The 18,481-nt window shown below is 37.9% G+C and overlaps 1 protein-coding gene across 44 annotated transcripts in view; it reads right to left on the reverse strand.

The window, feature by feature from the left end:
- LOC114660357 (protocadherin alpha-C2-like) overlaps positions 1-18,481 on the reverse strand; it is a 480,950-nt gene that overhangs the window by 103,973 nt on the left and 358,496 nt on the right. For 22 of the 44 annotated variants that reach the window (XM_051934046.1, XM_051934044.1, XM_051934040.1 and 19 more), the window contains one exon: positions 3,755-3,874. The exons of the other annotated variants lie outside the window; for them this stretch is intronic. In XM_051934046.1, the coding sequence (XP_051790006.1) occupies positions 3,755-3,874 (120 nt within the window). The remainder of the gene's footprint in view (positions 1-3,754; positions 3,875-18,481) is intronic. 44 annotated transcript variants of the gene reach the window in all.

Genomic DNA, 18,481 nt, shown 5'->3' on the forward strand with positions numbered 1-18,481 from the left:
TCTGGATTGCAGCTTCATACAATCGTCTCTTCTCCAAACTAAGCAGGTTTAGTTATCGGAGTCCGTCAATGTAAAACATGTGCTTAAGTCCTGTGATGCACTTGGTTGCTCTCATGTCTTTCTTGTACTGTGTTGACCAGAACTGCACAAGCAAGTACTCCAGATGAAGTCTTACTAGTGCATATTATATAGACTGAGCATTGTGTCCCTTGATGTATACTCTGCAGACTAAGTATATAATCTAACATTTTATTTGCCTATTTAATTACTTGTACATATTGCGTAGATAATGAAAATGTTGCGTCAACATAAATTCCTAAATCCTTTTCAGAGGTTGCTTGCTTTAGGACAATGTCTTCAATCTTGTGTTTATCACTGATGTTCTTTTTGCCTACATGTAGCACTTTGCACTTTTCTACATTAAACTGCATTTTCAAAATGTTCATCCAGTTCTTTAGCTTGTTTAAGTCTTCCCAATTTGTTTTTGCTGCCTCCACAGTGTCTGCCATTGCGCCAATTTTATTATCATCTGCAAATTTCACAACTTTGCTGACTATACTTGAATAAATATCATTAACATAAATCAGAATAAGCAATGGTCCAAAGACAGACCCCAGAGGAATAACTTAGAGCAAACTACCAAATGCAGGGAAATCAATTTCACCTGGGCTATAATTAATGTGAATGAAGAGCATTTAGCTGCTTAAAAATGTAATTGAGGAGTTTGGCTGTTTCACCACCAGTTATGGTAACAGTTTGGAGAAGGAATTGAGATGCATGAAGTGATTTGCTAATTTTGACCTATCAACACTCTGTTGGCCTTTAGGAAATGTATTGTTTGCAAAAAGACGAGAAACTGACTACTAATATCACTGGGTTTGTGGAATATCATTCACAGGTCTGGACTTAAGGATGGAAAATAAATAATGAACACTTCCTCTAATGGGATACAGGGACAATAACATGACTCAAGATGGTGTTGAGACATGCCTCATGATAAACTGGTGTGTTTATTGCCTGGGAAGATACAAGAAGACTGAAAACAATGAGGTGGGAACCAGACTTTGTTATAGGCCTTCTTTCTATATGGGTTAAAAAAAATGTACAAATCTTAGTAAGTCTTTTTTTATATATGTGTTTAACTATTATAATCCATGTTTTAACTTATTTTTGATTTTGGAAAATCTGTGAAACTTGCACAAGGGGATGGGATATTCTAGTAATAAAAAGGGCCACATGTGAGATAGCTATAATGGTGTGTCTCTTGGTCCGGAATGGAATTGTTACAAACTTGTCTTTAACAAGAACAAGAAAAAGTGGAGCATGCAATAGAAAAAATCCATGAAGAGATAAGGGAATTTGTAAACTGAAAATGACTGAGCTGGAAATTGTGCCTAGTGCCTCAGAGTTGTACGATAGGAACCCTAACCATTGCACCTCTTCACTCTGCCTCTTTTTTTGGCTGTTTTTTCCATTTTTTAAATTAAATTTTAAAAAAGAAAAAAGTTGGCATTATTTCATCCAATACACACGTTTTCCACATCACCACAGCTTTGAAATACTTCAACTTTAAAAAGAGTACTGTGATTCTTCATTTGTTATTATAATCATGTTTATTCTAATTATATTTTAATTAATTGTATATCAAAGAAAGAGATAATTGAAAATGAAAGCAATTAAGAGTGGATGTGTAGAAAAATAGGCCTACAAGTGTAATACTAAAAACATTCAAAACTACAAATAGCCTTACACTAAGAGAGAAATTAAACACTTACTAAAAAAAGAGTATTGCGCAAAGGATAAAGACACAAACATAGCCTAAAGTAATGCTACTTTGCAAATAGTCATAAAAGGTAGTAACCAAGCTAGAATGCAGATCCAAAAAAGTCAAGCGGGGAAGCTGTTTGTGAAGTTCTGGCCAAACTGTGCCCAAGACAATATAAAGCAAACTGCTTTCTGTCAAGAGGTTCTGTGAGTAAAACAAAATAGCTAACATATCAACAGATTCATGAATATCTGGTCTTCGCACTGGGCAGAGATATAATGTTATAATAATTGTAATTTACAAGACTTTCTGCCGTTTTGTTTGGAACCTGCTGTATTTGTTACCCACTTACCATTGAGCTTGAAAGTCAGCTCTAAGTCTAAGAAACTGTGAGAAAAATAGACAGACCTACACAAATTCACAATGAGGTTTTGCTGGCATAAGATTAATCTATTAAATAAGTTTTCTCATAGTGTTTGCTATAATTTTAAATAAATGTGGATTACTTTATATTAAAAATTATGTATGACAGTTACATGTCTGATATGCAGTGAATTAATCATAAAAACCAGGTTGCCGGATTATTTTTATTCACAATGTATGCTTATCTAAATTCCTATTAGACAAAACTACACAGCTGCACATATAAACACAATGATGGCCAGGAGTCAGGGATTAGATTAGGAAATGTCACTGCTGGAGACATATCAGCACACAGAAGCAATATCAGAAGAGCCTAAAAACATTGCCACAATTGGGTAATATTTTTATATTTTTCTTAATCTTTTTTCATTACTTTACTAACTTTGTGAATAATAACTGGGATTGTCCAGGAAACCCCATCAAATAGGATATATACATTTTGTTGGAAAAAAATAGGACAAGAATACATATTATATACATATAAAGAGAGTCACACATACATTGGGGAAACAATTTTAAAGTCTGTTGACCAGTAAAATCATTTCTTGCTGAGGGTTGGTGCTGTCACCTAATCCCTCTCCGGTCATTTTACCCACAGATCCAATGATCAGCAGTAGGCTGCAGAATGACCTCAATTTCAGTTCCCACTCACCCTGAGTTTAGTTTAGTTACTGAAAGTTTAGTCAGAGGGATAAATTTGTTTCACCTGGTGTATATATTCGGTAACTGCAGAATGCTTAATAATCTCTTAACATAGAGAAAATACTCAACAAACCCGAACTGGAAAGAAGCAGAATACAGAGAACATTATTTAAGACTCATGCTCATAAGGTTACCGGCTAAAATAACTTGATGACTTGAAAGAAAGAAAGAAAGAAAGAAAGAAAGAAAGAAAGAAAGAAAGAAAGAAAGAAAGAAAGTACACACATACTGTAAAGGGATGCAGATCAAGAAATAACATATATAAACAGTATAGGAAAGGTTTGTCATTGGTGAGCTAAGGCATTTTGTTTTTGACAATTCTGTGTTCATTTAGCAGTTAATCACACACAATTAAGTTGCTGAGCACTTCATGTTAAAGCAACAATCAAAAGCAAATCATGGCCCAAATTGTTATGCAAAATTAATGTAAAAGATAACACATCAAAAGCACTTACCCCAAAAACTATTACAACTTTTTCTGATCATGTTAATTAGTGGAATTACATTCAATTTCATCATAAAACCTTTTCACAAAAAGGGAAATTATTTAGATTAATATGGTTTCTTTTCATAAAATGACACACATATTTGCTCATAATTGATATGATCTTAATCCTCATTGACACCTGTCTTACATATTGCAAATCGGTTTAAATAACCAAGGAGGCAAGTTAACCAAAAAAAAAAAAAAAAAAAAAAGAATGATGATGTTTCATTTTCGCAACTAATGGAAAAATCCAAAACTAAGTGAAAAAAAATAAAAATAAAGAAAAACTATAACAGCCAGTAAATGGAAGACATAAAGCAGCCAGTGGATAAAAAAGCAGCCATTTCACAAACGTTCTTAACATGAATATTACTCACCACTTGGGCAATTTTAATTCCACTGTCGGACACGAGAAGAGTATTTGTATTGCTGCCCACCTCCACCATGCTGTCCCTGTTCATTCCTGGTCCAATAAACACCAGCTGTTTGTCTCCTGTCTGGTAATGAAAAAGAGATCCACTAACTTCTGCGTAGTTGGCGCCATCTAAATACTTGTCACTTATTAAACTGTGCTGTGCCTTGTGACACTGGAAGCCAATAAGGGTAACGATACTGACTATGAATAAAAATGATACCGAACCCAAAACGATAATCAAATAAAATGTCATTTTATTGTCTTGTTTTTCTTCTGTGGAGCTGCTTTTAATTTCAGAAAAAACATGCGCTTCTGTGTTTTCAGCTCCTGTCACAATAACTGTAGCAGATGCAGAAAATGAAACACTCCCGCTGTCTTTAACCAATATGATAATTTTTTGGACAGTGACATCGGACTCCGTAAAAGCACGAAGAGTTCTAACTTCCCCTGTATAGCGCCCAACACTAAACAGAGACCTGTCAGTGGCCTCCTCCAGAGAAAACGAAAGCCAAGCGTTATATCCCACATCGGCATCATAGGCTCTGATTCTTGTCACCAAATATCCCGCTTTTACATTTCTAGGGACCGTCTCTTCCACAACTGCAGTTCCATTCGTTGTAAAAGGAAACACGATTATTGGCGGATTGTCATTTTGATCCAAAATAAAGACAGTGACAGTTATGGTAGTGCTGAGCGGTGGGACTCCGGAATCTTTGGCTACAACACTGAAGGTAAAGCTTTTCAACTCTTCAAAGTCAAAGGATGTAAAACAAATTACTTGTCCATTGTCAGAATTAATACTGAGAAAAGGCACCACGGGCTTCTCCACAGCTTCATTTTTATCTAAAGCATACGTGATGAGGGCGTTTTCATTCGTGTCGGCATCCACTGCACTTACTGCCAGTATTGAAGTTCCAGGAGTGTTATTTTCCTCGATATAAAAAACGTAAGGGTCTTGTAAAAATTTAGGAGAGTTGTCATTCACGTCCAACACGTTAACTAGAACTGTTTTGTAAGATGTCAGGGAAGGCTGTCCAAAGTCTTTCGCAGTTATCGTTATGTTATACTGGGATTCAGACTCTCGGTCCAGTCGTGAATTAGTTATTAAAGAATATAAATTTTGCTGATGCGATGGCTTCAATTCAAAAGGCATAGGATCGGAAGATTTACATGTTATTTTGGAATTAGCGCCAGAATCAAGGTCAGTAATGCTGATTAGTCCGACTACTGTACCTGGCTTTGCGTCTTCGAAAATGTTGCTCGAAAAGGATGTCACTTCTATTAGGGGCGCGTTGTCATTCTTGTCTATAATTTTTATTAATACAGTACAGATACTGCTCATTGGCAATTGTCCCCTGTCTGTAGCTTTCACGTCAAGCTCATAGAGTTCTTTCTCCTCAAAATCAATCGCTCCATTAACTGTAATATGTCCGGTATGCATATCAAGTTGGAACATTTCAGATACTTCATCTGGAATTGAATTTTCAAATGAATAAATGATGTCACCATTGCTGCCTTCGTCTAAATCCGAGGCGTCTACCTTGAGAACAAGGGTGCCCACTGCTACATTTTCCTCCAATGTTACGGAATAAATCTGTTTGTCAAACACAGGTACGTTGTCGTTAATGTCACCGACGTTGACAGTAATATTTAGATCCCCAGATCTGGGTGGATCTCCCCCATCATAGGCTGTGAGCAAGAAATCATGCCTTTCTTTCTCTTCTCTGTCAAAAGGTTTTTGCAACACTAACACTGGAATTTTGTTCTTCTTGCTACGTTCTTCGATCTCAAGATTAAAATAATCGTTTGGATTTAGTCGATATAATTTTAAAGAATTCACGCCGCTATCAGGGTCGTAGGCCCCCTGTAACGTGAAACGCGACCCAGCGGGAGTTGATTCTGAAATGTCTAGTTTTTTTTTCTTTTCCTGGAAGGCAGGAGAGTTATCGTTTATATCTATAATTTCAACTTCTACTTGATGTACTTCTAGAGGATTTTCAATAGCAATCTTTATGCTAAGTAAACAAGCCTTGTCTTTGTCACACAGCGCTTCTCTGTCAATGATTTCATTTACAAATAGACCTCCGGTCTTGTGATTTACCTGCAGCAGCTGCTGTTTTGATCCTGAAATCACACGTAATCCACGGCCGTGAAGATTTTTAATATCGAGACCCAAATCCTTAATAACGTTTCCGATGATTGTCCCGGGAATGGACTCCTCAAGAACAGAATAACGCAAGTGCGCGAACGCATTTTTCCAGAAGCAAAGAAGGAATGTGGAAAACAGAACAATCCTGATATGGCCTCGCAGTCCCTTCATCGTTAATTTATTATAAAACACGCCTTTTCTCACGTAGATTATCCTCTCGAATTAACACTCCTGTATTCCAGTTATTCAATTTAAAGTTGTGCAAAAACAAAATACTCCCTTTACGACCAAATGGCACGCAGAAACAAAACCAGGCAATCCTCTCTGCAACAGAAAAAAGGAATTTTGAGTGGAGGGAGGGCTTCACAGTAATGATTCTTCTCTAACGGCACTGGTGGAAGGTTGGAAGGCAGTGACACCTTGTGTTTGTTTTAAAAAACTGCACCGACTCCTGTGAATTAACTTGGATTTTTATATATTACACATTATTTATACATATTTGTATATATAATGTTGCTACATTTGCAGTAGAGAGTTTAAAACTGCAATGTATTTCTTTAAAAATTACAACAGAGACTCTCTGCAGTTAATAATTGGAGACTCTTCACATCAAATCTAGCTTCTGATTAATTTGTTAATTTAAGTAAATTCTTCATGTTAATTCTGCATCAAAACTTTTTGGTTTTTTTTACTTTTGCTGACACATCTTATATATTCAGGTAGCCAGCATCTCATGTTTGTGAACTTTTCCCTCAGTATGACTAAAGAACTCTGCTCAGACATGGTTGAGCAGGAGATGTGCTATAAGAAAATGTATGCAGCAATCTGGAATGACTATGGTTATTTAAAGGTGAAAACTCATTTTTATATTGTCAATAATAACATTAAATTTAATCTGTACCTACCATTTCGTTATCTAAACCATTAAATCTAGTTATTTTTTTGTGGATGGAATAAATCTGTCCAAGAAGCACTGGTTCAAGGATTGGAGTCATCCCCATTTGGGTCAGATGTCACTGTTAAGGTAGTCTTGAGCACAAATAGAAAGTAACTAATATGATGTCAAGCCAGATTTGTAAATTAATACATTTTAAAAGAAAATAAAAAAGAAAACAGGAGCACATGCATACATTTATTATTATTATTATTATTATTATTTTTTGTTTGTTTTTTAGCATGTACTTTTATCCATGGTGACTTATAACATTTGAAATAACATCATGTTTCTTTTGGTTTTCTTTCCTCTTTGACTTCACCTCTCTGTTTTCTGTTACTTATCGTCACACAATGACAGTGGTGGGATTTAAACCAACTACTGCAGTATTTGAAAACCAAAGCCCCCATGTCACACTGCTTGTCAGAGTCTTGTTGACTCTTTGAAGACACACATACTCTAAACCAGGGGTCTCCAGTTCTTATCCTTGAGGGCTGAAGTAGCTGCAGGTTTACAATCAGTGTCCAATTTCTTCTGTCAATTGACTTCTTTCTCAGTTCATTTTAATTGCTTGTTATTTAAGATGTGATTGTATTAATTACTTCTTTTTTTACTTAAATGTCAGACAAACAAAACTGAGATATGAAGTGAGCCAATAGATAACAAGAAAGCCAGGACCTCAAACTCTAACTAATTTCACTTCAGCCTGTTTCTTAATTAGAAGCTGACTCCTATTGTTAATTAAACCTGTTATACAGTCATATGAAAAAGTTTGGGAACCCCTCTCAGCCTGCATAATAATTTACTTTTAACAAAAAATATAACAGTGGTATGTCTTTCATTTCCTAGGAACATCTGAGTACTGGGGTGTTTTCTGAACAAAGATTTTTAGTGAAGCAGTATTTAGTTGTAGGAAATTAAATCAAATGTGAAAAACTGGCTGTGCAAAAATTTGGATACCCTTGTAATTTTGATGATTTGAATGCACGTCACTGCTCAACGCTGATTACTGGCAACACAAATGAGTTGGATTAGCTCATTAAGCCTTGAACTTCATAGACAGGTGTGTCCAATCATGAGATATAAAGGTATTTAAGGTGGTCAATTGCAAGTTGTGCTTCCCTTTGACTCTCCTCTGAAGAGCGACAGCATGGGATCATCAAAGCAACTCTCAAAAGATCTGAAAACAAAGATTGTTGAGTCTCCTGGTTTAGAGGAAGGCTACAAAAAGCTATCTCAGAGGTGTAAACTGTCAGTTTCAACTTTAAGGAATGTAATCAGGAAATGGAAGGCCACAGGCACAGTTACTGTTAAACCCAGCAGGTCTGGCAGGCCAAGAAAAATACAGGAGTGCCATATGAGCAGGATTGTGAGAATGGTTACAGACAACCCACAGATCACCTCCAAAGACCTGCAAGAACATCTTGCTGCAGATGGTGTATCTGTACATTGTTCTACTATTCAATGCAATTTTCACAAAGAACATCTGTATGGCAGGGTGATGAGAAAGAAGCCCTTTCTGCACTCACGCCACAGAGTTGCTTGTTGTATGCAAATGTTCATTTAGACAAGCCAGATTCATTTTGGAACAAAGTGCTTTGGACTGATGAGACAACAATTGAATTATTTGGTCATAACAAAAAGCACTTTTCATGGCGGAAGAAGAACACCGCATTCCAAGAAAAACACCTGCTATCTACTGTCAAATTTGGTGGAGGTTCCATCATGCTGTGGGGCTGTGTGGCTAGTTCAGGGACTGGGGCCCTTGTTAAAGTAGAGTATCGGAGGAATTCAACCCAATATCAGCAAATTCTTCAGAATAATGTTCAAGCATCAGTCACAAAGTTGAAGTTACGCAGGGGTTGGATATTCCAACAAGACAATGACCCAAAACACAGTTCGAAATCTACAAAGGCATTCATGCAGAGGGAGAAGTACAATGTTCTGGAATGGCCGTTGCAGTTCCCTGATTTGAATATCATCGAAAATCTATGGGATGATTTGAAGCAGGCTGTCCATGCTCGGCAGCCATCAAATTTAACTGAACTGGAGAGATTTTGTATGGAAGAATGGTCAGAAATACCTCCATCCAGAATCCAGACACTCATCAAAGGCTATAGGAGGCGTCTAGAGGCTGTTAGATTTGAAAAGGAGGCTCAACTAAGTATTGATGTCATATCTTTGTTAGGGTGCCCAAATTTATGCACCTGTCTAATTTTGTTATGATGCATATTGCATATTTTCTGTTAGTCCAATAAACTTAATGTCAATGCTGAAATACTGTTTCCATAAGGCATGTCAGATATTAAAAGGAAGTTGTTTGAAAGCTCAGCCAATGATAAACAAAAATCAAAGAATTAAGAGGGGTTCCCAGACTTTTCCATATGACTGTATAATTCCATGGTTTGTTGTCCCTTTCATTCTGCCACAGCAGACATTACCATATCCATTGATTTTCTTTTTTGTAAGCACACCATCAAAATGTTTTGTGGACATGATCAGATCAGCATTCTGGAATCCTTTAACTTTCTTTGGTTTTCAGGTATTGTATGATGGACTCGGACTAGCTGGTCTTATCTCTTTATTGTTTTTCTGCTAATTAATGAAAAATGGAAATGGGGTTTGAGTTATACAACAACTTAACAAACAGCAAAAACTGGTCACTAATTAAGAAAATGATTAGAATGAAAAACTACAATCACTGTGTCCATCCAGAGTTGGAGTTTAGTACCCATGCTTTACACAGGGAGCTCCCAGACTGGGCTCTGAACTTCATATTTTAAAGCTAACTATTGTTTGGTTACTTAAAAGAAAGTTGTAGTTTATTCAACTAATTGCAAATGTTTCATTTTCTGAATCATATCTACTCAGCAAATTTTTAATGCACAACTGGAGAATTTTATTTTCCTTTCTTGTGTTGTCAACTTGTAATATCTAAACTCTTACATTAACAGGACTTTATGTTGCCATGACTTGGTCATATTTATGTTTGATGCCTATTTCCTCTTTGTTGTTTATCTATATATGTAAATGTTCTTTGATTTAGTAGTTTACCGTTATTACTTATGAACATATTCAGGTAACAGTGTTATGAAAATGACATGAAATTATTTAAAAAATTGTAAACCAGATAACAGCCATTAAGCATTTGCTTACTTTACTTATGGATATATTATTAGACCAATTTTGCATATTCTTTCATTAAGCAAAAAAAAAAAAAAGTTAATTTTCTGCAGTAAACATTTGCATAACTTCCTTCTATTTAAATTTACTTATTTACTTTCTATTGTTTACATTTTTAAACATATAAAACTGTATTATTAAAGAATGAAATGCCGATATTTTAAACTATTGGTCTACCATGCATGTATTTCCATCCCACTAAATTCAAGTTCAATGGCTATCCCAGCTAAGCAAGGACAACCTGTAGAAATGGCATCAATTCATCAGAGGACAGATCTCTTGCATGCACTCACGCTTACCAGGGCAGTTTCAGGGTCACTAAATAACTTACAGCAAGCTATCAGCTCCAGGGGTTCAGGGCAATCAATTTCAACCTAAATATAATTAATGTGAATGAGGAACATTTAGCTGCTTAACAGATATAAGTGAGTACCTAGGATCTTTCACAAATGGTTATGGTGATGGAAATGTGATAGACAAAGCGGTACACATCCAGAGAAAGAAATGGCTGTTTAGTTGATTTAAACCAACCACTTTGCTAACCATGAAGAAATGCACTGTCAGCCAAAAAAAAGTATTCCTCCAAATTGTTTTTACCCACAAGTAGTCATGGGTGGATGCTCCCTCTTGGAGTTAGAATTGCATTCATATTTGTAAACGAGAAGAGGTTGGACTGACATACTACAGTGACAAGGCTGCTCATCCTTAGCATTGCACCGGCCCAGGCTGAAGTAAGACACTCAATAACAGCGGCTTCCACATTGCTGCTGACAAAGTTTGTTTCTGCTAAACTTTTCCTAAAGGTAGTTTGACTGTGGAGGTTTATTCTATAGTTCTTTGTAATTACATGAAAAATTGCACACCTTGCCATTGTAGAAGGTCATTTGGCACAGACATTACTGGAAATTGCACATCCTATGATATAACAAAATCTAAAAAGTTGGGATAATCATAAAAAAAAAAATAAACACTAGCTCCAAATATTACCACAGCTCCGTAATACCTCAGCCTTCATTAGAGAACCAGGATTTTTAATGAGGGCGGCACGGTGGCGCAGTGCGTAGCGCTGCTGCCTCGCAATTTGGGAGACCTAGGAGACCTGGGTTAGCTTCCCGGGTCCTCCCTGCGTGGAGTTTGCATGTTCTCCCCGTGTCTGCGTGGGTTTCCTCCAGGCGCTCCGGTTTCCTCCTACAGTCCAAAGACATGCAGGTTAGGTGGATTGGTGATTCTAAATTGGCCCTAGTGTGTGCTTGGTGTGTGGGTGTGTTTGTGTGTGTCCTGCAGTGGGTTGGCACCCTACCCGGGATTGGTTCCTGCCTTGTGCCCTGTGTTGGCTGGGATAGGCTCCAGCAGACCCCCGTGACTGTGTGTTCGGATTCAGCGGGTTGCAAAATGGATGGATGGATGGATTTTTAATGATTAATAATAGTACATTTACTCTAATTGTACTTATTAAAATAACAGATAATTGAAAAATAAAAGTAGTAAAAAGTTAACATGTATAAAAGCATCAAAGTGTCATACCCAAAACACATGAAACCAAAAATATCCTGATAATAAAAGGGAAAGTAAAAACTAACTAAAAAGAAAGTTAGCAATAAGCAGTCCACAAATAATATAGACATGAATATAACTTGGAGCATTGACTCCCATGCAAATTGTCATTGTGGGCAGGCACCAAGATAGAATGTAGATCAAAATAAAAAAGTCAAGACAGGAAAATGTGGGTGAAGACACAACAGAAAAGATTTACTACTATCTGAAATATTTTTTTCTGTCTCTACAATATTGTGCTGATTGTGATTTTGGGAAGTCTTATAAATGGCTTTGTTTCTACTTCCAGATGAATAGTTATGGAAGTTTTTTTTTCTTCTAGGTATTGGTTTAATAGTAACATTATGTCAGTCAGTCATTCATTCTCCAACTCGTTACATCCTAATACAGGGTCACAGGGGTCTGCTGGAGCCAATCCCAGCCAACACAGGGCGCAAGGCAAGAACAAATCCCGGGCAGGGCACCAGCCCACCGCAGGGCACACACACACACACACACACACACACACACTAGGGACAATTTAGGAATGCCAATGCACCTAACCTGCATGTGGACTATGGGAGGAAACCCACACAGACACGTGGAGAACATGCAAACTCCATGCAGGGAAGACCCGGGAAGCGAACCCAGGTCTCCTTAATGTGAGGCAGCAGTGCTACCACTGTGCCACCATGCCACCCGTAACATTATGTGCTTTTGCAAAATGTTTGGCAAAAAAAAAAAAAAAAGAAACTCTGGTAGTGAGAGTCAAAATTAATTATATTTAATTGGGAAGGGATGCACTGACTGTTAATTTATTTAAACAGTTATCTATATTTATCTCTTTGACTTAGTTAAAGATTGCTTTCTAACAGCCCCAGGAAGCAGCTTTATAATTCCACTTAGCCACTGTCTTTATTGAGTTTATGTGTCTTCCCCATATTATCTTGTGTTATTCTCATTTTATTCTGGTTTATATCCACAGCAGGTCTCACCAAGTATGAGTGTGGATGTGTTTGTGAGTACAGAGTGGATTCCCACCTCCAGATGGATACTGCTTTGCACCTAATGAGGTTAGGATAGGTTTTAGCCCATCTATAGCCACTAACTAGATAAAGGTTGTTCTAAAACAGTAGTAATAATAAAAACAATAATAATATTAGTAAAGAGTATATAAAATAATAATATTAATTACAATCAAAAATACATTAAAGGAAGCCAAACATTTGTGTAACTGAGGTAAAGTGCTACAAAGGCAGATGAAATTAGACCCTTTTGCTGTCCTTGCTGAAGTAACTACTAATTGGGTGGTTAATAATAATAAAATTCTTTGCATTTATATAGCACTTTTCTCACTACTCAAAGCACTCAGCAATTGCAGGTTAAGGGCCTTACTCAAGGGCCCAACAGAGCTGAATCCCTATTGGCATTTACGGGATTCGAACCAGCAACCTTCCAATTGCCAGTGCAGATCTCTAGCCTCAGAGTGAATGTGAAGAAACCTAACTACAATCGATATCTGGCTTCCTCATGCTTGCAAACAAAGCAAACAGACAGGAATAACATGATACTGACAACTACACTGTAAAATCTGTAACTGTTATAACATCAAATTAGAAGTAGTAGTAGTAGTAGTAGTATGGTGAAGTGAACAGAGTAAACATAAATTCTTAACTATACATGTAGCCAAAGGTTTAAAGAGTGTCATTGTGATCTGTGAGGTTTATCCCATCGTACATGATTTTACTCAAAACTAACACCATAAGTTGATACAGCTGAACATACAGTATCTCACAAAGTGAATACACCCCTCATATTTTTGTAAATATTTTATTATATCTTTTTAATAGACAACACTGAAGATATGACACTTTGATCCAATGTAAAGTAGTCCGTGTACAGCTTGTATAACAGTGTAAATTTGCTGTCCCCTCAAAATAACTCAACACACAGCCATTAATGTCTAAACCGCTGGCAACAAAAGTGAGTACACCCCTAAGTGAAAAATGTCCAAACTGTGCCCACTTAGCCATTTTCCCACCCCAGTGTCATGTGACTCGTTAGTGTTACAAGGTCTCAGGTGTGTTAAATTTGGCGTTATCGCTCTCACACTCGTCACTGGAAGTTCAACATGGCACCTCATGGCAAAGAACTCTCTGAGAATCTGGAAAAAAGAATTGTGGCTCTACATAAAGATGGCGTAGGCTATAAGAAGATTGCCAACACCCTGAAACTGAGCTGCAGCACTGTGGCCAAGACCATACAGCAGTTTAACAGGACAGGTTCCACTCAGAACAGGCCTCGCCATGGTCGACCAAAGAAGTTGAGTGCACGTGCTCAGCGTCATATCCAGAGGTGGTCTTTTGAAAATCGACGTATGAGTGCTGCCAGCATTGCTGCAGAGGTTGAAAGGGTGGGGGGTCTGCCTGTCAGTGCTCAGACCATACACCCGCCGCACACTGCATCAAATTGGTCTGCATGGCTGTTGTCCCAGAAGGAAGCCTCTTCTAAAGATGATGCACAAGAAAGCCCGCAAACAGTTTGCTGAAGACAAGCAGACTAAGGACATGGATTACTGGAACCATGTCCTGTGGTCTGATGAGACCAAGATAAACTTATTTGATTCAGATGGTGTCAAGCGTGTGTGGCGGCAAACAGGTGAGGAGTACAAAGACAAGTGTGTCTTGCCTACAGTCAGGCATGGTGGTGGGAGTGTCGTGGTTTGAGGCTGTATGAGTGCTGCTGGCACTGGGGAGCTACAGTTCATTGAGGGAACCATGAATGCCAACATGTACTGTGACATACTGAAGCACAGCATGATCCCCTCCCTTTGGAAACTGGGCCGCAGGGCAGTATTCCAACATAACGACCCCAAACACACCTCCAAGATGACCACTGCCTTGCTAAAGAAACTGAGGGTAAAGGTGCTGGACTGGCCAAGCATGTCTCCAGACCTAAACCCTATTGAGCATCTGTGGGGCATCCTCAAACGGAGGGTGGAGGAGCTCAAGGTCTCTAACATCCACCAACTCTGTGATGTCGTCATGGAGGAGTGGAAGAGGATTTCAGTGGCAACCTGTGAAGCTCTAGTGAACTCCATGCCCAAGAGAGTTAAGGCAGTGCTGGAAAATAATGGTGGCAACACAAAATATTGACACTTGGACACAATTTGCACATTTTTCACTTAGGGGTGTACTCAACTTTGTTGCCAGTGGTTTAGACATTAATGGCTGTGTGTTGAGTATTTCTGAGGGGACAGCAAATTTACACTGTTATACAAGCTGTACACTGACTACTTTACATTGTATCAAAGTGTTCTATCTTCATGAAATGAAATAATAAAATATTTACAAAAATGTGAGGGGTGTACTTACTTTTGTGAAATACTGTATATAAACTATTCAACCCAGCTGACAGGGAGAAATATTACTGCCATTACTATACTTATTGATGGGAAGAGACAAGTGGAGGCAACTCAGGTAGGCTATTGAAAATTGTTGAAGTGCCCCCCGTTTGGTGATAATTAATATAAGGCAGGGGCTGCTATCTGCAATTTAGAGTTTCCCTGAGTTAGCAAGGAACGAATCCCATGTTAGGCAAAAGCATGTGCTTGTTTCAGAAACAAAAACTGTGACTAATGTATAAAACTTTGGCAGCTGGACTGAACATCGGAGTTCACTTATGGATGGATGGACAGAAGACCTTAATATTGCTCATATGTAGGAACCATGCCTCCCACAGTGTCTCAAAGCTGGCCAGAGTCGACTGCAAGAAACCCACGACTACATGCTTTCGCCAGTAGCTCTCCTTCAAAAATTATATTCTTGTTAGTGTCCAGCCGATATTAAAAGAAGCTCACTGTATCCTTACTTTCGTGTTATTTTTTTCTTTCTTTATCTTAGAATCACTGCAGTTCCACTAGGGAAGGATATAATATGGCTTAGTAAAAGCTACTGTCTTTAAGATGTTCCTGGGGAGCAAACACCCCCTGCTGGATACAAGATGTCTGACCAACACGCAACACATTCCCACTGAACACTGTCTAAAGAGTTTCTCACATTTTTTCTACAATGTCAGGAATAAAGAGCATAGAAACAAGAGTAAGCAGTACATTGAGTAAGGTAGTTTACATTTTCTATTAATGAACACATCAACCCTTGTTAAGCATAACAACACTGTCACAATTACATGGAGTTAAGAAATAGAAACACAGAGATACATTTAATCAAAAATGTGCAAAATAACTGTACTAGAAAGCAATGGGAATTTTGCGCAGCTAATTTTAGATTAGCACATTCAAATGCACTTCGTCCAGGTGTCAATACTAAAAATAAAACATAAATATTCTTACATGTATAGTAAAGTTACTGTAAAATAAAATGTTGCAGGTTGCCATAGTGTGGTCAGGGCCTGCACTACCATTAAGGTGAATTAGGTATTCGCCCAGGACGCAGATCATAAGAGGGGGACAGCCCAGCCATACGGGTTAGCTACCAAACAGTCGGTTGGCACACTAATAAGCTTGGCCTAGGGCACAAAATAAACTAGCACCGGCACGGAGTGTGGTATATGTAAATGTGTCTTACTCAGCAATCAATTCAATATAAGTTACGTATTAATAGAAAATAAAAAAATATAAAATACAGACAGGGTGTCTGTTAGGCACGTCTCATATGTAGATTTTACCAAATAAGACACAGTGATACAATATTGAGATATGTCACGTTTTATGCCATTTGGTGCTTAAAGCTCCTCACAACAGAATTGTTTCTCAGTGACCAACTCTGGATGGACCTTCTTGTAATATACAGTATCTGAATACCTTACTTTATATCTTTAACAATCTTAAACTCCATTTGGACAACTGTCAACAACAAACTGAGGCCCACAGAAAATTACTCATACAAAGGTCCTATCTTAGTCAGCCGCCATTGTCAGTGCAGGATTTACGTATAAGCTACACAAGCTATAGCTTAGGGCCCCCGCCTTCTTGGGGGCCCCCAAAACAAATTATCCGAGTGAGCAATTGTCATATATACTTAAATATACTACAGCATTATTTGTCCCAATCAGGCCCGGCCTTAGGCATAGGCGAAGTAGGCGACCGCCTAGGGCCCAGGCGTCCAGGGGTCCCCGGATCGACTCCTTGGTCTAATTTTCACGCATTTCACAGAGCTTCCAGGGGGGCTCTGCCCCCCTCAGGGGGACCCTGGACCCCCCTTTCGCCTAGGGCCCCATAATACCTAAGACTGGGCCTGGCCATTGTATTGGACAACAGCCTAAACCTTTTTTGTTTTTTAAATTCTTTTGCCTGGCTAAATGACTACAGCTCAGTGCACTACCGTTGTCAGAATGGCACACATGTTTTAAACACTTAAAATAAATGCACAAAACAAAACTGAAAGAAAGGGAAACACAGCAAAGGGACAGACATGAGGTGGCAATTATCTTTAGTACAACTCCAGCTCAATTTCATACTATATGAAGGTAAAAAAAACAGGTATTCATTTCAATAAACTGCTTAAATCAAGAAACCTTCAACTTTAAGCTCAAAGACTGTTGCATTTTTAAAGTAAAATGATCCATAATTGTTCTCCTTGGAAGTCTTTAAGAAAATGTATGATTATTTTCCTTGCAATGAATGTGAAACCATTATAAAGCATCTACAACCATCACTAATTTTTGATAGAACAAGCATACTAGAAACTTTTTCAAAGATATTCTCTAAATCTTAGAAACAGTGAGGCAGAGTGGTGGCTTTGAGACTAGGGATTTGCACTGGCAATCGGAAGGTTGCTGGTTCAAATCCCGTAAACGCCAGAAGTAACTCTACTCTGTTGGGCCCCTGAGCAAAGCCCTTAACCTGCAATTGCTTCATCCTGGGTATGATGCTAATCTGCATCCAGCCCTGCATGTAGGCCCTCCAACCTGCAGGGAAAAACCTGGGGGTTGGTGGCAGAATTGTCACTCCAGTCACCATAAAAAAACCTTACACTGTTCCACTCCATCTGAACTAGTGTGGTGCTGAGGTGTCACCCATTGCATGGCTGCACTTGGGTCCTAATCTGGGATCCTGAGTTGGTTTGTCAGGTGGTGGGTGTGGCAATGCATTGTATCCTAACCTTTTGTGAGTGCCCAAGTAGTTATATCAACACGAACACAACATCTGAAGCAAGTGGTGATAGTAAATCAATATATAAAGAGATGCAACTTTTACTGAGATCATTTAACATACAGGACACATACAATATCACTATTGTTACACTGAGTGATTATTTTACTTAGATAAAAAAATACACATTTGTGGTGAGAATAGTACAAAGACAAAATAGTGAAATAGAATAGAATTAATTAAAGCAGCAATTGAATGTATTAAATCAGATTGAAAGCACACCACTGTAGAACTGTGAAACACCACTGTGGGGCTAGTTGTCCATGGAATTCAAAACACCAGGTTGTAGCACAAAAATTAGAATTCATACCGAAAGCAAAAACCACAGGCTTCCCTATTACCATACACAGTCCAACAGTCAAAAACAGATATTAGAAGAATCACCAAGTCAACAATAAATAGTGGAATTGTATACTCATAACATCTGGTTTTAAAATTCCATAACCATTCACACATCTCATCATCAATAATAAAGTTGACCATCTTTCTGAATTGGTTAATTAGAAGTGGTAGAAACTGCATATCACATTACCACATGACTGCACTATACAAATTCCATGATAAATTCCAATAGTCAAAACATTCATGCAGAAATAAAGAGATAAACTGCAATTTATATTTTTTCTATCTTAAAAATGTGATAGGAAAACTGAATTCAGAAATAAAATAAAAATTCACTCACATAAGAGGGAGAATGTAAAAACTCTGGCCATTACTG

Source organism: Erpetoichthys calabaricus, chromosome 11 (assembly GCF_900747795.2).
Source record: "Erpetoichthys calabaricus chromosome 11, fErpCal1.3, whole genome shotgun sequence".
Classification (NCBI taxonomy): domain Eukaryota; kingdom Metazoa; phylum Chordata; class Cladistia; order Polypteriformes; family Polypteridae; genus Erpetoichthys; species Erpetoichthys calabaricus.